The sequence below is a fragment of the Heterodontus francisci genome, chromosome 8 (genome assembly GCF_036365525.1).
Source record: "Heterodontus francisci isolate sHetFra1 chromosome 8, sHetFra1.hap1, whole genome shotgun sequence".
In the NCBI taxonomy this organism is placed as follows: domain Eukaryota; kingdom Metazoa; phylum Chordata; class Chondrichthyes; order Heterodontiformes; family Heterodontidae; genus Heterodontus; species Heterodontus francisci.
In genome coordinates, this window is record NC_090378.1 from 101,860,149 (window position 1) to 101,888,108 (window position 27,960).

General features: G+C 42.5%; 1 protein-coding gene across 3 annotated transcripts in view; it reads right to left on the reverse strand.

Annotated features, from left to right (window-relative positions):
* LOC137372585 (BMP/retinoic acid-inducible neural-specific protein 3-like) overlaps positions 1-27,960 on the reverse strand; it is a 199,930-nt gene that overhangs the window by 60,216 nt on the left and 111,754 nt on the right. For all 3 annotated transcript variants that reach the window (XM_068036523.1, XM_068036524.1, XM_068036522.1), the window contains exon 4: positions 21,869-22,047. In XM_068036523.1, coding sequence (XP_067892624.1) covers positions 21,869-22,047 — 179 coding nt within the window. The remainder of the gene's footprint in view (positions 1-21,868; positions 22,048-27,960) is intronic.

The following is a 27,960-nucleotide window of genomic DNA, read 5'->3' on the forward strand; positions in this document are numbered from 1 at the left end:
TCTATTTTCTTCATAGGGAGTTCTGCGCGTGACAGCATGTCAGTGATGTACATCTGTTTCCCATGCTTGTATGTCATGTCCAGGTGATATCTCCGTAACCAGAGTAACATTCTTTGCAGACGCTTTGGAGCAGATAGTACTGGCTTGAGGAAATGCTTTGAAGTGGCTTGTGGCCAGACTTGACTGTCACTTTGTCTCTTCCAAGTAGATATTGATGAAAATGTTCACAAGCAAAGACAATGGCCAGGCACTCTGTCTCGATCGGAGCGTAGCATCGTTCCGTTTAGGTTAACAGCCTGGATGCAAATGCAACCAGTTGCTCTTGCTGCATTGGGGGTGCTCCAAGTCCTGTCTCGCTGGCGTCACACTGCAGAGTGACTTTATCATTTACTTCATAGTATTTCAGCACTGGCATTGCTGTCACTCGTTGCTCGATTTTAGTGAATACTGCTTCTTGTTCTGTGCCCCAATACCATTGCACGTCCCTGGCAGTGAGTTGGCGTAATGGTTCACACTCATGAAAATTGGGCAAGAATTTTGCTAAATAGTTGATGAATCCAACAAATCATTGCACTGCTTTTACATCTGCCGGTCGCCACATCGCTGCTACCGCTCTCACTTTTTTGGGATCTGGGTTTTTGCTGTCAGTACATGACCCATGTGCTTGACTTCGGGCATTTTAAATTGCAATTTTTTCTTGTTCAGCTCCAACAGTCGCACCAGATTTTGATCGTGGTCAGCAATGGCTTCTTCCATGGTGTCTCCACATCCATATAGCTTGATCCTACCCTCTCATCTACTTCGAGACAATATTCTCTAGGAAGACATCCTAAACTTGTAAATACATCATTGTACTCCTCTCGGATCTGTTCTGCGGTCAATGGTTTAGTGTGCTGCGACATGTTGTAAATCTTTGGATGCCTGCAGTGAGTGTCTCATGGCAGATGTCACATGACTATGGCAAGCCAGGAGGCACATTAGTACAGTATTGCATTTCTATTCCAAGGAGAATCTCCCTGATATCGGTGTAACCGGCCTGTAAGATCACAGAATTTTAAGTGCAAATTGCGTTCAGCACAACTTGAGTTTCTGCTATCTTTTGCGCTAGATTCAAAAACATCATGCTAGAAGCAGGCCCGACCTACAGAACTGGCCATGCCCCCAAGATGAATTATCTCAGTTGGGAGTTTCCACTAATTGTGCTGATTTGCAGGCCTTCAAGGAGGCTCCAAAAATTAAGTTGAAACTTTTGGGTGCAGGAATACCAAAAGCTATGTTTTGTAACAACCGAGGTGGGAGAAGTGCACTGTTCATTCAGTCCTACTTCTCCACAGGTCACAGCATATCAATAAATGTTCTTACTCACTGAAGAACAGCCAATTAAATACTCTATTTGTCCCCAGAATAAAGCACACCAACCAGGTTTCTTTAAACAACAACAAAATTAATTAATTATCATAACACCAAGTCTTATCCAATAAATGAAGAAAATCTATATACGAAAAGCTCCTTATTTCCCTAGTCGTCATGCATGCACACACACATGCATCCAGGGAGAAAAGGATTTTTGGTTTACAGTTGTTTCATAGGAATAAAAGGAGTAATAAATTAACTTTGTTTGTCACTTTCTCTTAGGAAGTTCTTCGTTTTGCTGATGTGTCCCAAAGTTAGATGCCACTCGAAGTCTTTCCAGGCGAGGCTGATGAACAGTCTGTGATGGGTAGGTGTTCAAGGAAATACAACTGCAGCAGGCTTCACATGGGTCTTCCATCAAGTATGCAGCAACAGGTCTTCTGAGGTTTTACAACAACTGTAAAGCAGTAGAAGATTCCTTCAGATTTCAGGATTTCTTAAAAAACAGGAGGCAACAGGAACCACACTTGATGCAGGGATTCTTCAGAGACAGGAGGCAATAAGAACCTGCCATCTTTGAAATACAGAGTTTCTTCTCAAAAGATGCAGGATTCCTTTACAGAGAGAGGTAACACTTTTTCTGTGTCTTCCTCTAACCTCCAGGCAGGTCAAAACCAAATTTCAAATGCTTGCTCTTTGTCCAACTCACCGGCTTTTTTAAAAAGGTCCAAAGTGAAACTGATACTTCCAGAACTAAGTCACATGCCCAGTCATAAAGTCTCTCTTGTCACTCAAAGAGTGGCCAAAAGGTCAACCTTGCTGGTTTCCTTGAAATTGAAACCTGCTATCCTGTCGTTGTGTACAAGTTCAGCTTCCTTTCAAAACACCAAAAAAGTTCAGCTTTTGTTTGAACTTCCTTTCAAACATTCATAAAGTTCCACAATTTGCAGGTGGCTCCATATCCACTGAAATCCTGTTTCAGTTTTTAAAAACAGAGTTCTAAGTTTTTAATACAAAACAAAACCTTGTGACAGTTTTGAAAGGTTTTTGAATGCTTCTTTAAATTTACGAAGGAACTGACTATTGTTTCACAATCTAACTAGAAAATTACATATATAATTTTTTTTTAAATTCATTAACAGAAATTTAAAATTGGGTTAATGGCAGGTGGTGAATTGAAGTTATAATTTAAAATGCTAAGAAATAACATTTTACAAATAAAACCTTACTAATAAAACTTGACCAAGTTACTGCTCTGAAATATATCAATGAATAGTTATTGAAGCAAATTTTTAAAAAATTACGTTTTAAAAGACTGCCTAATTGTGCTGGTTCATGGCAGATTTTATGTTTGACAATATGCAAATGAATTTGGGCAAAAACCCAAGAAAAGAAAACACTTGTCAAAATGGGCACAATTTTAGGTGCAATTTTCACTCGAATCGCCGATTGTGCCGAAAGTGAAAATTCTACACCTGTGTAACATTGCTTCTATAGCCTAGGAATTACTATTGGTCATATTGGCTAATGAACACTTAACATATCTGGATAGCATTCTTTTATCCACTATTTTAGTAGAGTTGTCACAAGTGCATCTGCTAAAATCACCAGCCATAATATATTTATACCTGAAGATAACTTAATCTATCTTGAACTAGCATTGGCAACATGCTTCCTGTTAGCCTTCTTAAGTGAACTAAAAACATTATACTGATCCCTTTGGTAGTACTGCTGAGTGACATGAACACAAAAAGAGTGATTACACTTCAAAATTAATACAATGATAAGGCACTATATGAATGCAATAGTTTTCTTTTTTCCTTACTGCAACAGACACTCCATCACTCAATCACCCTGGATCAGATCTATCACACAGCAGAGACTGCACCACTTGATTACACCCACATCACAATCCAGCACCAAACCTCAGTGTCACTGCATTGTTGAGGCTTTGATCTTCATTATGATTTTCTGTGAGTAGGTATTCGACATTACACAAGTTTGTCAGCCCAAAGCCAAAAGGATATACAAGGAAGGGAGTTGCTATTTTCCCACTTTAGAAACAAAGGAAAGGTAATTTTGTAATAACAAAATACAATTGCTATTCAACAAAATAATCCAACTAATCTGTGCAGTTATTTGCATGAAGCATATTGTTTTATAGTTAAACCATTATACATAATTTGATCCAATTTTCCTCTGCCACACTGAATTAAAATTGTCCAGTTTAATTTTTTCTCTCTCAATTTTTATGAATAAAACAAAACTCATTAGGTTTCCATTTTCACTTCAACCTCAAGGAAAACACTGAAAGATCTTCCCAGAGATATAAATCAATAAATAACAGAAAATGCTAAGGAACGTGTTCATCGCTCACTGCATGGGGTGGCTTAACACACCAGTAAGCCCCATGGCAGAGGCTGCACACAGGAAGAGAGGCTACAGTCATTGATGTTCAAGTTGTGAAAGAGAAGCCTCAGTTCCAATGGAAATCTGAAATAAAAACAAGAAATGTTGGAACCACTCAGCAGGTCTGGCAGCATCTGTGGAAAGAGAAGCAGAGTTAACGTTTCAAGTCAGTGACCCTTCTTCGGAACCCTGCCAGACCTGCTGAGTGGTTCCAACATTTCTTGTTTTTATTACCTCAGTTCCAATGGCATTTTCTTATACAAAAACAAGAAATGCTGGATTCACTCAGCAGGTCTGGCAGCATCTGTAGAAAGAGAAGCAGAGTTAACGTTTCGGGTCAGTGACCCTTCTTCGGAACTTTCTTTTTCTTATTCTCATCTCTTATTCTCTTATTCTCTTATTTTCTTATTCTCTGATGATACTTTCAACTTGCAGGTACCAGCCCTGGCTCATGGGTTGCACTCTTACCTCTGAGTCAAAAGGTTGTTATTTCATAGGCCCATTCCAGAATCTAGAGCACATAATCAAGGCTGACCCTTCAGTGCAGTGGTGAGGGAGTGCTGCACTATCGGAGGTGTTGCCTTTCAGCTGAGACGTTAAACCGAGATCCCAATCTGCCCACTTAGGTGGAAGTAAAAGATCCCATGCACCATTTCAAAGCAGAGCAGGGAGTTCTCCTTGCTTCTCTATAAAGAGCTACTTTTATTCAATGGCTGTAAAGTACTTTGAGACATCCTGAGGTCATGAAAGGCACTAAAGAAATTCAGGTTCTTTTTCTCTGTTCATTGCGCATAAAGAGTAAGTGAACAACACTACCAAAACTTGCAATTCACTTAAAGAGTCTGGAGATTTTTGGAGCTTTTGTTTTTAATGCTTGAATGAGAAATTAAAAACTGGAAGTGCCTTATGGATGTCTTAGAACTAATAATCTTCAACAAAACTGTAAATGGGAATGTCCTCCATAACTAATTGGAGTAAATCAGTCTCTCAGATCAGCATCAGTGGTCTCATTCAGAAAACCACCTTTTCAACATGTGATGGACTGTAAAAAAACTAGCATCCATAGATTCTCCTGGTGGCTTAGCTCCTGAAGACACTACTAAGTGTGCCAGGAAGTGGCATGGACCTAGAGGTCCTCACATTCACTATGTACTGGATTAGCTGAGTTTAGCTGGGGTGTTGCACTTGGTTTCCATTTCTTTGGGCTAGAGAGGTGAAAAATCAACCTGGATTCCTACTTATCACTATCCAATGTGCGTGTGCATGCATGTGTACACATGTGGCTATTAGATGCCAAATTATGTACTGGAATGAGACTGGTGCAATTGAAACTTTATCCTAGTACAAGTTAGTTCAGGAAACTGGTGGAGAAATGTAGTAGAGGGGAGCTGCACTCCAAAGAGAAGTTAACTGAATGAGTGTAGCATTACAACTGCCACATTGCAGATGGGTACTGGACCATGTGATTGACCTGTATCAGATCTACCACAAAACAGGCACAGTGCATCTCAATCAACTTGTTTACCACACAACCAGGCACTTTACAAGTCAATCTGATCTTTAGAGCAATTCTCTTCCCCATTTATCCTCTTTCTTTGTGGGAAGCTGCAGAACACAAATTCTTCAATGCAAAGAAAGAGGATAAATAGGGAATAGATATTGAGACAGGGTGGTTCTATGGAATTAGGACAATTGCTTGGGTGGAGGATAAACAACAATATGGACTGGTTTCCATGTTCTAATTTCTTTGTAATTCTATGTAATTTGCCTTGCATCTCCCTTCCTTGCCCAACTGGCACACACCACCAAAAAGTGTGACCTTTACCTGTCTTCCCTATCATACTACACAGCACTGCCAACTGAAAACTAAAGAGAAAGAAAGAAGCAAAGGGGAAGAAAGGAAGGGGAAAAAAAAGAAAAAGGAGAGAGATAAGCAGCAACATGAAAGCAACAGTGAAAAGTGAGAAAGACCTACTAGAATATATTAAAGCATTGCATCTAGTGTCACAATCACATGTTACACTTTTCTAATTGCTCAAAACAATCTTAAAAATCAAGATTGAAAGCTTGTTGTTAAACCTGTTGACAGAAATTTACAAGCATTTGCTACCAAAAGCTGCCCCGACCAAACAGAAATTTAATATGGATTGATTAAGCCTATGTTTAGTTAACCTTATGGATTTAAGTATTCACATCTCCACCTTAATTACAGAATAACACATTGTACATTACATGGTATAACACTTCTGCAACAAAATGGTATGATATCCAACTTACCTTGAGGAACAAAACAGGAGATCCACTAATATGATAAAAATGATACACCTAGCAGATTTTACACTGCTTAAATCATACTTCACTTATGGGGGAACATAATCGTAATATGATTACAAACATCATGCTCCTTACTCAAAACCCTCCACCATTCTCAGTAAGTGTCTGCTTATAAGTGCTCAAGGAAGAGCCGAATTAACACCCTTCACTTGCATATAATGAAACAATTGATACACAATTAACAAATTAACATATTTCATTCTTTTATAATACAATGTGGATTAATATGCTCAAACAACATTTCAAAATAAATTCCATATTATGCATAGTTATTAACGTGCTCAAAGAGCATTTCAAAATAAATCAAAATAAATTCCATATTAGGTACAAAGTATTACATTGTGAAATGCCCCTCCTCTTTCACCCTGAACAATTGCTTTTGTGAAACAATCTGATAGCTGATGACTTGCATCTGCCCATTTAAGTTTGGAGCTATCCTTTCTCTCCAGCATTTGTTTCAATCCAGCAAGGTCAATACGTAATTTTTTTCTCACTCACACTTTTTGTATAGTGTACATTGTCCCACAAAGAATGATTATTCACACAACATTCAATGGGTATCCTATCTTCAGTATGTTCCTTGTTCAGAATTTCACCCCAAATATTTTACAAATAGAACCCCATATCCACTGCCTCCACAAGACCCGGTGTTTCTGCAGCTAAAGTGCTTTTATGACCTGTTTTATTTTCTTAGCCTACCAAGCTAAAGGACAACATTTCTCATTTTCACCCAACAGAAATATTATGAAGCCAGCTGCACTCGAATGCCCTTCAGCGACATTAGCATGTGAAGCATCACTAAAAATTATTAGCTTCATGTTCTTTGGGTTAGCTAAGGATGGGTGCTTTAGTACACACTTCCCCAGATTTAGTTCTTTTAATGTTTTATTTGCCCTTAAAACTTTCTCAACTTTCAGATTTTTCATCGTTGTGCTTAACTCCAGAACATCAAAACTATCATCAGGCCTAGTCTGAGAGCACAACCAGTTTAATTGACCAATCAAGCTTCGCAATTGCTCATTCTCTGCTTTAGATATATCATTATCTTTCTGTGACAACATAACACGAATAATCGGGATGGGAGTAACACTTTCTAAATAGGATTGTTGATTTGAAGTTATTCCAGATTTAGTCTGCTTAATATCTAAACCAATATATTTAAAGGCCCCACAAGCCTGACTCCCAATCTTAAAATTCTGCCCTAATCTTAAAAATAATATACTTCTCAAAATCTGCAGTACCACCCCATAAGAAATCATCAACGTGCATCATGAAGATGCCTGAAAGTTTCCCTGTATGATACCAACAAAACATTGCAGAATCTGCTTTTAGTTGAACACAAACAATTTTCAACAAAACAGATCTCATCGCGAAATACCACATCCTGGAAGCATCATTACGGCCATAGACGCATTTGTTCAATTTCCATAGTTTTCCTTCTGCATCTGCTGCCTGAGTGGTTTCAGAAACACTTCTCTCTGAGAAGTATCACCCTGCAGAAATACACCTTTTATGTCAATGGATCTACACTCCTATGAATATATGGCCAAAAGAGCTAAAAAGATTTTCAAGATGACTTTTCCCACTGTAGGAGAGTCCACTGTAACATCGCTCTTCAAAACCCCTCACAACTAGCCTCAAGCCTTATAAGTTCCATTGGGAAGGATCTTTTCAGTACAAATCCATCTATGTGACAAGACTGGCTGTCCCCTATCAGGTACCTCAGAATAAACTCTCTCCAACTCTCTAATTCCTTATGTTTTGCTTCTTTTATTAGTTTATCCTCAAGTCTATTGTCAGCCACTAAAACTTCACTGTCACGAGGACTTCGACTTCTAGTTCTATTCTTAGGCAGCTCTCCAGCCTGTGTTTCATTGTTGAATCTGCTCAAACTACAGCCTCTATTAGCACTTTGATGTCTTTCAGGACTATTCGAGAAGATCTCCCTCGCACATTATCGGAGGCTCTTTCTCCAGTATGTGATCGCTTCCTTATGCAAGAGTCACTTGCTGACCCACTATTAGGACTTGCACTGCGTTTTCTTACCCTCCACTCTTTCACCCCATTCTGCCAGTCCATGGACCTCGCTTCTTAGTCATCATCTTGAACATTTAACCAATATTTCAACTTGCCTCTAGATTTTCCTGCACCTCCCATAATTGTTGCATCCTTCCATCTCTTAGACGTGTCTGGAATATATATCACCCGAGTACTTACCTGGGGTAATTGTCCTTAGAATGCAATAGCTCTTCCTTGAGCATAAGGATTCCTCACATTCCTATCCAACCCCTGATCTACCGTATTCTGTTCCTCAGGATCTTCATCACAAAACACATGAGTATTTGAGGTACAAGGTGCCTCGCTTCCCTCTATCAACTGCTCAGAGTTTGAGATTTTGTAAGCAAACCCGATCAATCACGCGGAATGAACCTTAACAGTTTGATTTCCATGCTTGATAAGTACTGTCTTACCATCACGACTGATTACCTTACCAGGACCCTTCCATTCCCTATGATCCTCTCTTTTATAAGACACCAAATCTCCTGATGTAAATTCCGCTTCAGATGTTCTTATATGATGCCTCAGAGCTCTCTGAATTTTCTCAGAGAACTCAGCCTTGATGAAAGCCCATCTCCCTGCATGTAATGCATTCAAATGTGTAGAATAAAATGGAACTAATTGTAGTACCTTCTACAGCAGGAGGACTGTCGCACAGTACAGAAGGCAATTTGGGATTCCACCCTTAGCCCAATTGACAGGGACAATATCCTCCAACCATCTGAAGAGAATTTGTCACATGAACCGCCTATGCCAGGGCAGTTGTCAAGCTGCAGTTTGGCTGGTCAGCTAAGATTTTATGCAGCATTTCATCAACCACTGTGTGATTCCTTTCACAGAGCCCATTGCTGAAAGGACTTTCAGCTGCAGTATTCATAATCATAATGTTCATGTTTTCACACATGTCTGTGAACTCGTCATTGGAAAATTCCCCTCCATTATCAGTCAGAAACTTAGCTGGTGCCCCAAGTCCAGTCTCTATGCATTTTTCCATAATTTAGTCTAATAATCATAATTTTGTCATAATAATAATCATAATTATCCTTATATTCTCTTCATGAATCACACCTGCTTTTAGCAAGGTTTTTAATCTCTGACAAGAAGGGTGAGCAAATTGTCTGTGTAACTTTAAGACAATTTGTTTTTTATCTCTCTGATTCTTGACACCTGATGCCATTAATACTGTTCTAGCACTCTGACTAAAAACATCAGGTTTTGTTAAGGATATATAATAATGTCCTGACTGGGTAAACTGCAAATTCACTGACTTTCAAAAAATAATTGCCTTATTGTGCTCCATATCAAGTTTCATTTGTGCCTTTTTCATTGAAGGCTTGCTCAACAGAAAAGGTATCTCACCAGAGACTACATCAGTACTGATAAAGTGGTTTACTCCAGCTATTATACATGGAATTATTACTCTCTTCAGTGACTTCAATGTATTGTCATCACCAAACCTAAAGCTGGTAGTATTGTTATACTCCTTAACCTTGCCTCGATCCTCACTACTAAGTGAGTCCAGATTTTAACCAATCAGTTCTACGTACCGTCGACTTGCAAGCACTATCCAGGACAGCACTGTTGAACGAATCCGTAACTAACACATTCATTACAGGACTAAAAATCCTCGTGATTAGTACAATTTGTTTGATTCATCTGTATCTTCCACTTCTGCCTCAGAATTCTCTGCCTCAGAATTTTCTGCAAACAGTGTGAAGGGCACAGAGTGCACAAAATTCTCAAACTGCATTCAAGAGAACTTTTTAGCCAGCACATAACAAGCCCAACGAGAGGGGGTGCAATTCTAGACTTAGTCTTCAGTAATGAAGCTGGGCAAGTGAATGAAGTAGCAGTGGTGACCATTTTGGAGATAGTAACCATAATACAGTTAGTTTTAACATAATCATGGAAAAGGACAAAGATAAAACAGGAGTAAAAGCTATAAATTGGGGAAAGGCAAATTTTACAAAACTGAAGTGTGACCTGATGAAAGTGGACTGGATACAGCTACTTGAAGGAAAATCAGTGGCAAACCACTGCAAGGCATTCAAAAGCGAGATTCTACAAGCACAGTGTGGGTATGTCCCCAGAAAGATAAAGGGTGGTACAGCCAAATCTAGAGGCCCCTGGTTATCTAGAAGCATACAGGGTAAGTTAAAGCAGAAAAAGAAAGCTTATGATGGTCACAAAAAGCTTAATACTTTGCAAAGTCTAGACGGGTATAGAAAGTGCAGGGGTGAAGTAAAAAAGAAAATTAGAAAAGCAAAGAGAGGACATGAAAAATTATTGGCAGGTAAAATTAAGGAAAACCCAAAGATGTTTTATCAGTACATTAAGAGCAAGAGGATAACTAAGGAAAGGGTAGGGCCTACCAGAGATGTACGAGGGAACTTATGCATGGATACAGAAGATGTTTGCAGGGTTCTTAATGAGTACTTTGTCTCTGTCTTCACAAAGGAGAGGGATGATGCAGACATTGTAGTACAAGAGGAGTGTGAAATATTCGATACGATAAGCATAATGAGAGGGGAAGTACCAGAGGGTCTGCCCTCCTTGAAAGTGGATAATTTGCCAGGGCCGGATGGATTGCATCGCAGGTTGTTAAAGGAAGCCAAGGAGGAAGTAGTGGATGTGCTGAGGATCATCTTCAAATCCTCACTGGATAGGGGAGACGTACCAGAGGATTGGAGGTCTGTGAATGTTATGCCATTGTTTAAAAAGGGTGCGAGGGATAGGCCAAATAATCATATGCTGGTCAGTCTGACCTCGGTGGTGGGTAAATTATTAGAAATAATTCTGAGAGACAGGATAAACTGCCACTTAGAAAGGCATGGCTAATCAGGGATAGTCAGCATGGATTTGTTAAGGGAAGGTCATGTTTTACTAACTTGATTGAGATTTTTGAGGAAGTAACAGGAAGATTGATGAGGGTAGTGCAGTGGATGTGGTCTACATGGATTTTAGTAAGGCATTTGACAAGGTCCCACATGGCAGACTGGTAAGAAAAATGAAAGCCCATGGGATACAGAGGAATGTGGCAGGTTGGATCCAAAATTGGCTCAGTGACAGAAAACAAAGGGTAGTAGTCGACAGATGTTTTTGCGAATGGAAAGCAGTTTCCAGTGGCATTCCAAGGGTTCAGTGTTGGGCGCCTTGCAGTTTGTGGTATATATTAATGATTTGGACTTAAATGTGGGTGCCATGATTGAGCAATTTGCAGATGACATAAAAATTGGCCGTGTAGTTGACAGTGAAGAGGAAAGCTGTAGACTCCAGAATTATATCAATGGTTTGGTTGAGTGGGCGGAAAAGCGACAAATGGAATTCAATCCGGAGAAGTGTGAGGTAATGCATTTGGGGAGGGCAAACAAAGTGAGGGAATACACAATAAACAGGGGGATATTGAGAGGGGTAGAAGAAGTGAGAGAACTTGGAGTGCATGTCCACAGGATCTTGTAGGTGACAGGACAGGTAGATAGAGTGGTGAAGAATGCTTTCCTTTATTGGCAGTGGTATAGAATACAAAAGCAGGGATGTAGTGCTGGAATTGTATAAAATGCTGGTTAGGCCACAGCTGGAGTATTGCGTACACCACATTACAGGAAGGACATAATTGCTTTGGAGAGAGTACAGTGGAGATTTACAAGAATGTTGCCAGGGATTGAAAGTTGCAGTTATGAGGAAAGATTGAATAGGCTAGGGATGTTTTCCTTAGAACAGAGGAGGCTGCAGGGTGATTTAATTGATGTGTAGAAAATTAAGAGGGGCCTAGATAGAGTAGACAGGAAGGACCTGTTTCCCCTAGTGGAGAGCTCAGGGGGTACAGATTTAAGGTGATTGGTAGAAGCATTAGAGGGGACTTGAGGAAAAACCTTTTCACCCAGAGGATGATGGGTGTCTGGAATTCACTGCCAGGAACGGTGGTGGAGGCAGAATCCATCAACACTTTTAAAAGGTACCTGGACATGCACCTGAAGTGCTATAACTTGTAAAGCTACGAGCCAGGTTCTGGAAGGTGGGATTAGATTGGACGGCTATTTTTTTCGGCCAGCGCAGACATGATGGGATGAATGGCCTCCTTCTGTGCCATAATTTTTCTATGGTTCTATGTGTGTTATTTCGAGGACTCTGCCCCTCTGCTTAGGACAGTTCATTGCATAATGTTACTTTGCGTCACCATCTGAAGCACCTATTAACTGTTCCTTGGGCATTCCTGGGATTCATGCACCTATGATTGTTGTTCCAATTCTGCCTTCCACAGTAATAGTCAGACCTGCTAAAGGTGCTTTCATCCTCATTCCTCTCGTCTTTAACTCTTCCATTGTACTTATGCCTGCTTCCTGTATCGGGAGTATTTCAAAATCTAGTAAACATTGAGTCCTCCATTCTTTGCTTTACCGCAGAATGCCCTGTTTGTTCTACCAGGGCTGCAGGAAATGACTGTTTCCCCAGGAATTTCTTTAAGGCAGCAGACATTTGATCCAACAGGAAGTCTTTGTCCAAGAACCGAACTCCAGTAAGAACCAGGAGCAACACCCTAGCACAATCTAGCAATTTAAATGCTTGCACTGAACCAGGGATCTCCCAAATTTCCTCAATCTTCTATACAGTCTGTTAAAGTCCATGATATATTTCTCCATTGAATAACCATCTGTTTTCTGAAATCTATCAAAATCTGACCATACCTCATATGCAATCAATAGGTCATCCTTGTAAATTTCATCCAAGAATTCTAACAGAAGATCCAACCCTTCATCAGTATCCAACTGACGAGCATCCAGTTCACAAAACACTTTGCTTCTGATTTTATTTTTGGTAGGAAGTGACAACACCAAGGCCATACCTTGTTTCCTCTTTGGTAGAGATGTAACCTGTGTCCACATATCCCCTTCATTCTTCCACTGGTCATATGGTTCAGACTCAAAGAACATCAGAGGGTAATCATAGCCTGACAATTTATACTTGCTTTCTGCCATATTTTCCACAACACCCATGACATTTTAGTTTTCTATATAAAAAAAATCCTGGTTTCCAACCTTCTACTTTAGGTAACCATGCTCTGCTACCATGTTAAACTGCAGAAAGATTGTTATGGAAAGATAATGCTGGAGCCTATCTTTACTCAGTTTCACATTTATTGTACAAACATGTAGCTCCTCACTCAAAACCCTCCACCAGTCTCAGCAAGTGACTGCTTATAAGTGCTCGTGAGACCCCAAATAACACCCTCCACCTGCATATAATCAAACAATTGATACACAATTAACTGATTAACATCCACCACCCTTGTAGGCAGCGACTTCCAGGTCATTACCACTTGCTGCATAAAAACGTTCTTCCTCACATTCCCCCAGCTCGTCTTGCCCAAAACCTGAAATCTGTGTCCCCTAGTTCTTGTACCATGGGAACAGCTTTTCTTTGTCTACCTTATCTAAACCTGTCATAATCTTGTACACCTCTATCAAATCTCCTTTCAATCTCCTTTGCTCCAACAAAAACAACCCCAGCTTCTCCAACCTAACTCTGTAGCTAAATTCCATCAGCCCTGGAACCATTCTGGTAAATCTCCTCTGCACCCTCTCAAGGACCCTCACATCATTCCTAAAGTGTGGTGACCAGAACTGGATGCAATAGTCTAGTTGTGGCCTAACCAGAGCTTTATAATGGTTTAGCATAACTTCCCTACTTTTGTACTCAATACCTCAATTTATGAAACCCAACGCAGCCTCACAGCTCCAGCGACCCAGGTTCAGTTCTGGGTACTGCCTGTGTGGAATTTGCAAGTTCTGCCTGTGACCGCGTGGGTTTCCTCCCATAGCCAAAGACTTGCAGGTTGATAGGTAAATTGGCCATTGTAAATTGCCCCTAGTGTAGGTAGGTGGTAGGAGATGGGGATGTGATAGGGAATACGGGATTAAAGTAGGATTAGTACAAATGGGTGGTTGATGGTCGGCACAGACTCGGTGGGCCGAAAAGTCTGTTTCAGTGCTGTATCTCTAAAAAAAAAAAAATCCTACATGCTTTGTTAACTACTCTCACAATTTGTCCTGCCACCTTCAAAGATCTAGGCACATGTACCCCCAGATCCCTTTGTCTCTTTAGAACTGTGCCATTAGGTTTATGTTGCCTCTTTCTATCCCTTCTGCCAAATGATTCACCTCACACTTCTTTGTACCAAATTCCACCTACCACTTGTCTGTCCATTCTGCTAGCCTAGCTATGTGCTGTTGCAGTCTCACTGTTTGCTCCACCTTCAAGCTTAACGTCATTGGCAAATTTTGAAATTTTGCTCTGTATTTCAATATACAAGTCATTTATGTATCACAAAAACAGTGGTTCTAGTGCAGATCCTTGGGGAACACCACTGTCTACCATCTTCCAGTCTGAAAAACAACCATGTACCATGACTCGCTGTTTTCTGTCCTTCAACCAATTTTTGATCCATGCTAATCCGCATGCCTCAATTTTATATGGTACCTTGTCAAACCCCTTCCTAAAATCCATATAGACAACAACCATTTCATTCCCTTCATCAACCTTCTTTGTTACTTCATCAAAAAATTCAATTAGATTAGTCAAGCACGATCTGCCTTTTACAAATCTGTGCTGGCTGTCCTTAATTAACTCAAACCTCTCGAAGTGCTTGTTGATTTTTTCCCTGATTATTGTTTCTAAAACCTTACCCACTAAACTAACTGGCCTGTAGTTATAACCTTTACACCTTTCTTGAATAAGGATGTCACATTTGCCACTCTCCAATCCTCTGGCACCTCCCCTGTATCAAGGGAAGATTAGAAGATTATGTCAAGCCCTTCCCTATCTCTGCCTTCACTTCCTTTAGCAACCTGGGATGCAAGCCATCCAGACCAGGCGACTTATCCACTCTAAGACAAAAACAAGAAATGCTGGATTCACTCAGCAGGTCTGGCAGCATCTGTGGAAAGAGAAGCAGAGTTAACGTTTCGGGTCAGTGACCCTTCTTCGGAACTGACAAATATTAGAAAAGTTACAGATTATAAACAAGTGAGGTGGGGGTTGGGCAAGAGATAACAAAGGAGAAGGTGCAGATTGGACCAGGCCACATGGCTGACCAAAAGGTCACGGAGCAAAAGCAAACAATATGTTAATGGTGTTTTGAAAGACAAAGCATTAGTACAGATTAGGTGTGAATATACTGAATATAGAACATCAGCAAGTGCAAACCTGAAGAAAAACAACCTGAAAAAAACAGTGGGTAAGCAAACTGAACAAACTAAGATGAAATTAAATAAATGCAAAAAATGTAAAAAGGAATGCAAAAAAAAGGAAGAAAAAATAACTAAAAATGACTAAAAATGAAAGTAAAGTGGGGGGCTGTCATGCTCTGAAATTATTGAACTCAATGTTCAGTCCGGCAGGCTGTAGTGTGCCTAATCGGTAGATGAGATGCTGTTCCTCGAGCTTGCGTTGATGTTCACTGGAACACTGCAGCAATCCCAGGACAGAGATGTGAGCATGAGAGCAGGGGGGAGTGTTGAAATGGCAAGCAACCGGAAGCTCAGGGTCCTGCTTGCGGACTGAGCATACCCAGCCTTTCCAGTACTTACCTCCTATCAATTTTCACCCCATCCGTTACCTCGACCATCTCGGCATCTACTGATATTGTGTCAGCACCCTCTTCCTTAGTAAACATCATTACAAAGTACTCATTAAGTATTCTAGCCTTACTCTGCGCCGCTAAGCATATATCACCCTCTTTGTCCTTAATAGGCCCCACCCTGCCTCTTACTACCCACGTACTATTTATATGCCGGTTGAAAATTTTCAGATTATCTTTATGTTGACTGCCAATCTATTCTCATATTCTCTCTTTGCCACTCTTACTTTCCTCTTCACATCCCATCTTGACTTACTGTATTTGGCCTGATTCTCACTTGAACAAGTCACCTGACATGCGTCGTACATCCTCTTTTTCTTGTTGCATCATTTCTCTATCTCCCTCGTCATCAAAGGAGTCCTGGATTCGGTTCCCTTACCTTTCGCCCTTCTTGAAATGTACCTAGCCTGAACCTGATCCATCTCCTCTTTAAAGATCACCCAGTGTGCTGTTACAGTTTCCTGTCAATCTTTGGTTCTATTTTATCTTGGCTAGATCCCCTCTCATTCCATTGAAGTTAGCCCTCTTCCAATTAAGAAGTTCTACTTTAGAATGTTCCTTGCTCGTCTCCATGGCTAATTTAAACCTTATGATACGATGATCACTCTTAACCAAGTGCTCCCCTACAGACACTTGGTCTACTTGGCCCAATTCATTCCTCAGCACCAGATCCAGCAATGCCTCTTTCCTAGTTGGATCGAGAACATACAGGTCAAGGAAGTTCTCCTGAACACATTTCAGAAATTCCTCCACTCCTTTCCCTTTACTGTAACATTATCCTAATTGATCTTCGGGTAATTAAAGTTCCCCAATATCACCACACTATAGCTCTTTCACATCCCTGTGATGATTTGCTTCTCTATATCCATCTCTCTCACTATTTGGAGGCCTATAGAATACCCCGAGCAGCGTGATGATACCTTTCTTTCTCCTCAACTGTAAACAAACTGTGTTCTTGCCCACTTAAGGACATCCTCTCTTTCCAAAAATAAAATGTCTTCCCTAATCAGTACTGCCACCACACATCCCTTGTTTCTTTCCCCATCTTTTCTGAACACTTTGTCCCTTGAAAATTCAGAACCCAGTCCTCGCCATTTTTAAGCCACATTTCCATTATTGCCACAACATCATATTCTCACAAAGCTATTTATGCTTGTAGCTCACCAACATTATTAACCACACTTTGTGCTTTTACATACATGCATTGTAAACCTGTCTTTATATTTCTTGTACATTAAAACAGAAGAAACGAAAGAAATAGGAACAGGAGTAGGCCATTCGGCCCCTCAAGCCTGCCCCGCCATTCAATAAGATCATGGCTGATCTGCCCCAGAACTCAACTCCTCTTTCATGCCAGCTCCTCATAGCCCTCAACTCCCCGATACTTCAAAAATCTATCTACCTCCTCTTTAAATACTTTCAGTGATCTAGCCTCCACAACTCTCTGGGGTAGAGAATACCAGACATTCACTACCCTCTGAGAAAATAAATTCCTTTGCATCTCAGTTTTAAATGAGTGTCCCCTTATTCTGTAACTATGTTCCCTTGTTCAAGATTCCCCCACTAGTGGAAACATCTTTTCAACATCTACCCTGTCAAGTCCCCTCAGAATCCTATACGTTTCAATAAGATCACCTCTCATTCTTCTAAACTCGAATGAATAAAGGCCTAACCTGTTTAGCCGTTCTTGATAGGTCAACCCCTTCATCCCAGAAATCAGCCTAGTGAATCTCTTTTGAACTGCCTCCAATGCCAGCATATCCTTTCTTAAATACAAGGACCAAAACTGTACACAGCACTCCAGGTGGGGCCTCACTAACACCCTGTACAGTTGTAACAAGACTTCCCTATTTTTAAACTCCAACCCCCTAACAATAAAGGCCAAAATTCCATTTGCCTTCTTAATTACTTGCTGCACCTGCATGCTAACTTTTTGTGTTTCATGCACAAGAACACCCAGATCCCTCTGTGCTGCATTTTTTTGGAGTCTCTCTCCATTTAAATAATAGTCTGCCTTTTGATTCTTCCTACCAAAGTGCATGACCTCACACTTTCTAGTCCTCTTAGTCTGCTCCAATCTAATACTGAACTACTTCCTTCTCTACTACTATCCAACACTCTCAGTTTAATATGCACCTTACTCTTCTTTTCTACTTTTATATGCTGCTGCCCATCCCCCTGCCAATTTACTTTAAACCCTTCACAACCACACTAGTGAACCTCCCCACGAGGTATTGACCCTAATACTGTTAACGTGCAACCCATTCCTTTTGAATAGGTGCATCCTGCCTCAGAACTGGTCCTTAATGCCACAAGAATCTGAAACCCTCCGTCCTGCACCATGTCTCAAGCCAAGCATTAATCCTTCCTATTTTCCTATTTCTACTCTTGATAGCATGCGGCTCTGGGAGCAATTCAGAGATTACTTCCTTCAAGGTCCTACTTTTTAAACTTCCTCCCTAGCTCCTGAAAATCTGACCATAGGACTTTAACTTCTGGCTCACTCCCTTCCTCCTGCAGAATATTCTGTACCCGCTTCATGATGCCCTTTACCCTGGCACCAGGAAGGCAACACACCATGAGGGACTCACGGTGACGGTTTAAGCAATGCCTGTCTGTTCCCCTGACTATGGAATCTCCTATAACAACTGCATTTCTACTCTTTGCTGCTCCCTCCTGTGCAGTCACTTGCCCATTGGTACCATGGTCTGAACTGCCACTCCTTCAAGGTTTAGTTTAGAGATACAGCACTGAAACAGGCCCTTCGGCCCACCGAGTCTGTGCCGACCATCAACCACCCATTTATACTAATCCTACACTAATTCCATATTCCTACCACATCCCCGCCCGTCCCTATATTTCCCTACCACCTACCTATACTAGGGGCAATTTTTATAATGGCCAATTTACCTATCAACCTGCAAGTCTTTCGGCATGTGGGAGGAAACCGGAGCACCCGGAGGAAACCCACGCAGACACAGGGAGAACTTGCAAACTCCACACAGGCAGTACCCAGAATTGAACCCGGGTCGCTGGAGCTGTGAGACTGCGGTGCTAACCACTGCGTCACTGTGCCGCCCTTCCAGCAGTGTCCAATGCTGAGTACCAGTTTGAATGTGGCACACATCCTGAAGAAACCTGCACTTCCTGCCTCTTCCCACTCTTCCAGACAGCCACCAATTTACTATCCTGAACTCTCACAGCCTGTGGGGTGACCACCTCCTGGAATGTATGATCCAGGAAATTCTCATCATTCCGGATGCTCCACAATGATTCCAGCTGCCCCTCAAGCTTGGAAATCCTTCCTACACAAATGGTCACAGAAGGCACGTGAAGGGCTGGACCTTGTTGTCCTCCTGACGTCAGGTGAGGCCAGAGAATCGGAGTGGCAGCAGCCGCCACAGAACAACAAGATCTAGCCTGAAGTGTTCTGAAGTCCCCACGTGGTCAATCCCCGCAGGAATTGCAAGCAACACAACTTAATATTAGTGCAACATTACTGAAATAATAATTGGACTTTGTGTCTTTGAAGTGACAAAGCTTCATCTAAACAGTAGGGTATTCTGACCTCATATTCGTGCCATCACTAAGACTGTCTACTTCGACCTCCGTAAGATTGTCCGACTTCACCCCTATCTCAGCTGTCTGCTGCTGAAACTCTCATTCATGCATTCATTACCTCTCGACTTGACAATTCCAATGCACTCCTGGCTGGTCTCCCACATTCTATTTCCGTAAACTTGAGGTCAACCAAAACTCTGCTGTCCGTGTCTTCACTTGCACCAAGTCTCGTTCACCTATCACCCCTGTGCTTGCTGACCTATATTGGCTCCCAGTCAAGCAATGCCTTCATTTTAAAATTATGCTTGTTTTCAAATCTCCCCATGGCATCTCCCCTGTCTCTGTAATCTCCTCCAGCCTCTCAACCCTCCAAGATATCTGTAGTCCTCTAATTCTGACCTCTCTAGCATCCCCGATTTTAATCGCTCCACCATTGGTGGCTATGCCTTCAGTTGCCTGGGCCGCAAGGTCTGGAATACCCACCCTAAACCTCTCCACCTTTCCACCTCGCTTTCCTCCTTTAAGACACTCCTTAAAACCTACCTCTTTGACCAAGCTTTTGATCATCTGACCTAATATCTCCTTATGTGGCTCAGTGTCATACTTTGGTTTATAATGCTCCTGTGAACCATCTCGGGGCGTTTTATAACATTAACGACGTTATACAAATATAAGTTGTTGTATTACTTTGCATGTTACATGGTGTAAAAATATGCTATATCACGCTATAATATGACTCTTAGCATAAAATAGCCTGTTATCCAACTTACCAAGAGCAAGGGAAATCTACTGGCATTTTCAAATGTTGAGGTCAAAGTCACTTCTCTCAATATAGTCAAGCTTACATGCTAAATCATGTCAAATTCCATTAGAATGGAGCCATCATCTCAGAATGAAAACTGATTGCAACAGAAAATATTCCAGCCCTTTCAGGACTAAAAGAAGTTTATTGAATGCAGAATGAGCTCTCTGTTCTGAAATGGAAGAACAGAGAAACCCGAACACTTCAACTCACAAGTTCTGATGGGTGGGGATTGGGTGCTGTGAGGAGCTGGTGTGATGGGTGGGGGAAGGGTGCTGGACTTCGCTAGGCTGATGAGATGCAGGCAGCTGGATGATTATATAAGATAGAAGGGTAACTGGGCACTGTGAGCAACTGGTTGTGATGGATGCTGTGAAGGAACCAGGTGAGGGCTGAGTGTTGTGAGGAGCGAGTGACAGGTGCTGTAAGGAGCTTTTTGTTTTTATTCATTCATGGAAAGCAAGGCCAGCATTTATTTCCCATCCTGTCGTGGTTTGATACAATTGAGTGGCTTGCTAGGCCATTTCAGAGGGCAGATAAGATTCAACCACATTGCTGTGGGTCTTCTCTTTTATTTGTCCATGGGTTGTGGGCATCCCTGGCTAGGCCAGCATTTATTGCCCATCCCTAATTGCCCTTGAGAAGGTGGTAGTGAGCTGCCTTCTTGAACCGCTGCAGTCCATGTAGGGTAGGTACACCGATAGTGCTGTTAGGAAGGGGGTTCCAGGATTTTGACCCAGCGACATTGAAGAAATAGTGATATAATTCCAAGTCAGAATGGTGTGTGGCTTGGAGGAGAACTTGCAGGTGGTGCTGCTCCCATGCACCTGCTACCCTCGTCATTCTGGGTGGTAGAGGTCGCGGGTTTGGAAGGTGCTGTCTAAGGAGTCTTGGTGCGTAGCTGCAGTGCATCTTGTCGATGGTACACACTGCTGCCACTGTGGAGTCACATATTGTCCAGACCGGGTAAGGACGACAGATTTCCTTCCCTAAGTAGCATTAGTGAACTTGCCTGGTCTGGAGGGCATTAGCTATGAGGAGAGGTTGGAAAAACTCTGATTGTTTTCACTGGAACGACGGAGGTGGAGGGGCGACATGATAGAGGTTTACAAAGTTATGAGCGGCATGGACAGAGTGGATAGTCAGAAGCTTTTTCCCAGGGTGGAAGAGTCAGTTACTAGGGGACATAGGTTTAAGGTGTGAGGGGCAAAGTTTAGAGGGGATGTGCGAGGCAAGTTTTTTTTACACAGAGGGTGGTGAGTGCCTGGAACTTGCTGCCAGAGGAGGTGGTGGAAGCAGATACGATAGCGACGTTTCAGAGACATCTTGACAAATATATGAATAGGAAGGGAATAGAGGGATATGGGCCCCGGAAGTGCAGAAGGTGTTAGTTTAGGCAGGCATCAAGATCGGCACAGGATTGGAGGGCCGAATGGCCTGTTCCTGTGTTGTACTGTTCTTTGTTCTTTGAGTGAGAAAAGGTGCATTGGTATTTGTGGACAGCACTTGTTTAATGGAGGAACTGACAATGGTTGTGTGATGGAGGAAGATATTGTTTGGGGTGGGGTTGGGAAGTGATAGAGGATAAATGGGATGTCCTGTGGAGAAAACAGAAGGGGCTCTACGAAGAATATTGCGTTGTGTGACCTGTGGAGAAGGGATGAGGGCGGTAAAGGGAGAACAGTGCGGACATTTAAAAGAGCAGGAACGATTACCTTGATTGCTGCAGAGGCTATCTGGATCTCATGGAGCTTGCGTAATGTGGTCTCTCGGTCTATGAAATAGGAGGCAGCCAGCTGGTGAAGTGTGTCCAAACTGATCGCAGAATTGTTACTGAGATCAGTCTTCTTATTCAACTTCTGTTTGTCCACAAAAATTGTCAGTGATTCTTCCCCTGCAGAGAGAAAGTGATTAGCAGTCAGAGTATAACTTCGCTAGGCTGATGAGATGCAGGCAGCTGGATAATTATATAAGATAGAAGGGTAACTGGGCACTGGTGTTTTATCTCTGGAATCTAAATTGAAATTGTTCCAAGGCAGAAAGGGATACCGATTAACTCTTTCAAAGAAGTTGGGCCAGTGGTCACTCTCTATCTCTCTGCCTATCTCCAGTCTCACATGATCACAAGTATTCAAGTATTCACTCAAACTGATGGAGCTCCTCGTTTCTATTTAACCAAAAGTTAAACTAGCATTACCTGTGGTTGGTTCTACTACTTGGAACAGAGGTGTTTACATTTACTTTCTTTCCTCTGTTCAACAATACTACCAAGATTGACCACTGGAAATCATAACCCACCCTGGGAGAGAACTGAAAATGAGGATAGTGAAATTCTGAGTAAAAAGTTACTAAATTTCAGAAACAGAAACAGAAAATGCAGGAAATACCCTTCACCTGGTCTCACATAGGTGATCTCACCAAAACTTAGATCTTTTCTCTCATCACACACTGATGGATTTCCCGAAGATCTCCAGCATTTTCTGATTTGATGTCACTGTTCCAGTGTTTGTCGTTCTTTCGTAGGTTTCAGCTTTGTCAGATAGAAATTCTTCAGACATGGTCTCCTTTCCTGAAGTATCAAAACCGCGTGATCTCTCACTCTTTACGCACTTGCAACTCCCTTCAATGAATTTGGATGGGCTACTGTGAAGTGGTGGAACAATGAACTTGGGTGAGCTGAAAAATATGCTTTGTTTTCTCCCTCCCTGAGACTGGGTAACTCCGAGTATAACTTGCACTTGTCACTCCTTTTCAAAGTTTTGAGGCAGGGGGCTTCAGGACGGGTAATATATTCCTTATTTATTACTGTCCCATTTTATTCCAATCGATACCTGTTGAGATTAGTCCCTCAAAAGATTCAGGATCACTATTTCTGCACTCACCCTCTGCTATCTTCCACTCTCCTTACCTGTACATTTCATCTGCTGCTATTGTAGGCGCTTGGCTCTTTAATTTGTGGCTAAAAGTAAAATTACCTTTGTTATTGAAATATTAAAATGCAAAGAAGTTCTATCCGCCCATCCACCAGTAAACGTTATCCTCAGATATAATTAAGACCTACCACTCTGTATATCTTCCAGAACTGAATATATATGTTATAAAAGGAAAATATTTATTTTACATTTTGGTGAGTGTGGGGAGCAGCACAGGAAGAGCAAGTGCAGTCTTAGGGCAGGATATTCCCTCCGGGGATGGGAAACCAGCATCGGGACCATTTCCAGGTCCCAACCCCACCCCGGGGTGGTAGGGGGAGTAGTCTCAGCCCACAATTTCCACAGAGGTGGAGGGCTGGCTGGGCAGCCAAGTAGCAGCTGTGGGTGCTGAATGGAGGCGGGACTCTACTTGCAGGCCCCATTCAAAATCATCATGGCAGCCATTATTGTGGCTGCCGTCAGATTGAAAGAATAGAGGTACCAGGGATTCAGGAGGAGAGGCAGAGGCCTGCCACCTGGGGAAGGACTGCCCTTCGATACTCCAATGCTGACATCAAGGTGCTTCTGGAGGCAGTAACGGAGAGGAGGGAGGTCCTCTTTCCAGATGGTAGAAAGAGAAGGCAACCCAGCCAAACAAAGCTAGCATGGCTGCAGGTGGCTGAAACAGTCAGTGACTGAAACTGTGGGCTGTAGGAATTGGATCCAGTGCCATAAAGTTCAATGACTTTGGCAAGATGAGTGCAATGCCAGTCCCTGATGACAGGCATCTGGGTGTTCAACCTCCAGCACACGCACCAGCTGAGGAGCCTAAGGTTGCATGCTGCTCCTGAACATGGGAGGAATGTTTGCCCAGGGAACTTACTGACCCCTTAGCAAGGCTCAGAGTCCTGGCACTGTTGAGGACATAACAGCACTGGTAAGTGCAGCTTTTTATGTATAGGAGCCACTGGCATTGGTTGCAGAGGCTAGCAGTGCCTTATCTCTCTCTGCTTTGTCATTGCAGGAGCAAAGGCCACACAATGCCAGGGAAAGGGCTCTGACTGGAGCAGGAGTGCCCCACCTGCACATCCTCACTGCCTTGGAGGAGGGAACCACGAAACCACAAGGGTGGCCCCACAGAAGCAAGGTGGGGAAGAATAGATGAGCATCCTTGGTGGAGAGGGTGAAGATGATGAATGGGTGGACTGCACTCCTACCCACCCAACAGAATACCAAAGACACAGCTCCACTGGGAAGCCTCAGCACTACAGAGGCTTCTGCTCTCCAAGGCTAGTTCTCATGCTCTCGTCTTGTGTTTCCCACAGGTTCTGACGTGGAGGGGGAAGGACAGAATTCTGGTGCAGCACCACTCACAAGAATCTGAGATGGCAGAGCCAGCACCAATACATCTTACAAGCACACCATCCACCAGCGCAGACAAAATCACATCGATGAATCCTCGCGTGCTATTAGATGGGGTGGCACTGGATGAAGAGCGCATCACCAGTGTGCAGCTGGAGGTGAGAGAGGCAGAGGCAACTGTGAGCAGCCCCCCTCAGAGGATGGAGGACAGACACAGCCATGCTCAGCTGGGCACAGATGCAGGACCTCAGGAGTCACAGGGAAGGAGGCACTACTGAGATCAGCAGCAGTAGATGTGAATCCACATGTCAGAGTTACCTGAGGCAGTGTGCAGTCAAGTGCCAAGAATGGAGGAGTCCAATCAGCTCATGTGCATGACACTGGCTCAGTGCTTTGAATGCAAGAGCTCCTCCATTGAGACAGTGGTCATCAACATGGACAGCCATATGCAGCAACACTCTGAGTGGATGTAGGAACAGTGCACTGACATGCATAGAATGCATGCCACACTCTGTAGCATGGACCGGTCAGTGGTGCTGATGGCACAAAATGTTTGGGGTGGATCCCAGTTGTGCCCCAGCTGGTGCTTCCATCCAACCACCCGATGCATGAGCCAAGAGCTGAGGTAGCCATTGAAGAGGATGAGTGTGCCAAGCGGCACCACCATCATCAGCCTTCATGGCCCCTCTCACTGAGGGACCATCTATGCAGCAGGGTCCGGTGACGGAGGCTGCACCTGCATTAACACCAGTACAGCAGCCTTTGGAGGTTCCTCCATGGGCACCTCCACAACGACAACAACCACTATGTGCATCTCAGTCCCAGGACATCACTGCAGAGGTTCCTCAGGGTAGTGTTCTAGGCCCAACCATCTTCAGCTGCTTCAATGACCTATCCTCCACGTGTACTTTCTGAACACACTGTAAATGTTGACACATGACAGCAGCTATGGGAACTTCCATTCTTTAATGGTAAGACAGGAAAAGAGGGAAGAGGTGGTGAAGGGAAGCAAAGGTCTTTGAAAGGGGACAGTGCGACCTCTGGACAAAGGTGCATTATTCATTGGAGGTATGTTCGTATTAAGGCAGAGATAGATAGAAGGGATGTAAATGCGTTGGAAGCAGTTCAGAGAGGGTTTACTAGACTAACACCTGTGCATGCCTGAGGCCTGCAGCTATTACTTTTTGTATATTATTGCATTTTATTCCTGCCTTGCTTTTGCTTTGCTTCTGATTTTTAAAAAAATGTATTAAACCTGTAGTGAATTTTTAAAGGTTACTTTGTAGACATTGATTTAAAACTAAGTGTGATTGTATTCTGATTAAGTGAAGTAAGTAATCAATTATGTAATCAATGACAATCAATAGTATGAACTTGTTTTTCCCCAATAACTTTTTCTTTTTGTTTCCATGCTGGTCAGGGTGGGCAATGCACAGCTGTTGTTTTGTCTAAACTATTTTTTTCCTTCTTTCTTGTCAGCCAAACCCCCACCTGCCAAGACTGATGCACACATGATTTCTCTACATGAACGTTAAAACTTAAAATTGCAAGCCCATGGCTGGAAGCACATTTGCATAGTACCAGACAGTGTTGAAACAAAGGAACCAGTCCCCGCCCCAATACACAGAAGAGATCTGGACAAACCAGTCGGTCATGTGACCACCTGCTGGCCAACTAGGGGAGTTTTAAACTGGAAAAACAGAATTTGAACTCAGAACGCCGTGTGCTCCTGGAACTGAAGCAAGAATTACCTCCTCTCCTGCCTGTCCTCATCTCACTCTCACCAGCTTTGGAAACCAATGAAACACAAACTTAAAGAGAGAAAAGTCTCCTACGTCAACAAGGTTTAAGAAGAATACTGGGCCCCAGTGAAACGCAAGCCCATATCTTCAATCAAGGACTACAGCGAGCTCAAAGCACAGTAACAAGATATTGCCTCAAACTATTTCACTTGATCTTTTCTTCTCTTTTCTGTCCCTATCTGCATGTGTATATCGCGTGTGCATGCTAGCGTGGGCGCGTCGTATATCCATAGGTATGCATCGTATTAGAGTTCAAATAAGTTGAATAAATTTCACTTTTCTTCTTTAAACCAAAGAAAGCCTGTTGGTGCTCATTTCTTTGCCTTATAATTGGAAAGCTGTGAACAAGAATTCACAAAGGGGGAGCTCAAAACACAGTGTATTTAAAATTAAACCCTGTTACAGTAAGGCCAGGTGAAGATCGTAACAGACCCCTAGACACCTTTCTTGCCTGGTCGTGACATTCTTGAAAATAACCATTGCATTCCCATTGTTTAAACAGAGGTCAGTTCTTACGGTATTCAATGACCCTTGAACTACAAGTCAGGATAATGATAACCTTGTACATGGGGTGGTCCACTACAGTGTGGTATCAGAAGATGGAGTTTAATTGATGGACAGTATAACCTAATTGATGGCAGGTGCGAGACACCATGAAAGGATGTGTCAATAGCCTGCCAGCCTCGTAATGCCTGTGAGAAGAACTTGATAAGGGCTCATGGTTGTCAGACTCTTGTGAGAAAGTCTGACAGAGGTCTCGGAAAGTTGGAATGGAGCCAAAAATTGGACTTAAAGGGGGCACACCACCCAACGTTCAGGGCTGCTGCTGGAGTGGACTAGTCAACCACTGAAGACTACGGAGGAAGGGTGTTGACGGAATGACTAGCCGGACAGTCCAACCCCCTGCATGGTTCTCTGGAGACTTGGTGATGTTTGGATCAAGGGGGAAAGGTACCAATTTAAGGAGCTGTCGTGAACAGACTAATTTGTGGTTATATCAGTATGCTATTCTTTCTATACTCTTTTCCTTCCTTTCTTTTTAATAGTTATCTTTCTTTCCTTTTTATCATGAATAATTGTTTAATAATTATTAAATAAAATTACTGTTTTTACACATTATTTGGTGTAGAGTCACTCATTCCTGTTATGTCTAGAGTACAGCTCCGAACCTAAGTGAGACTCCACAGGGGACTCTCAAACCCTATATCTGAAATGGGTGGGTTGTCTTATGAGAAAAGTTTGGACAAGCTAGGCTTGTATCTGCTGGAGTTTAGAGAGTGAGAGGCGACTTGATTGAAACATAAAAGATCCTGAGGGATCTTGATAGGGTGGATGTGGAAAGGATGTTTTCTCTTGTGGGAGAATCTAGGACTAGGGGTCACTATTTTAAAATAAGGGGTCGCCCATTTAAGTCAGAGATGAGGTGAAATCTCTCAGAGGGTCATGAGTCTTTGGCATTCTCTTTCTCAAAAGGCAGCGGAAGCAGAGTCTTTTAATATTTTTAAGGCAGAGGTTGATCGATTCTTGATAAGCAAGTGGGTGAACGGTTGTCAGGGTAGGCGGGAATTTGGAGTCAAGGTTACAATCAGATCAGCCATGATCTTATTGAACGGCGGAGCAGGCTCGAGGGACCAAGTGACCTTCTTCTGCTCCTAAATCATATGTCCATATGCTCGCATGCTATTTCTAGGCTGCGTCTTCAATGGAAGTGTTCTCACAGGCAGTTCAAAG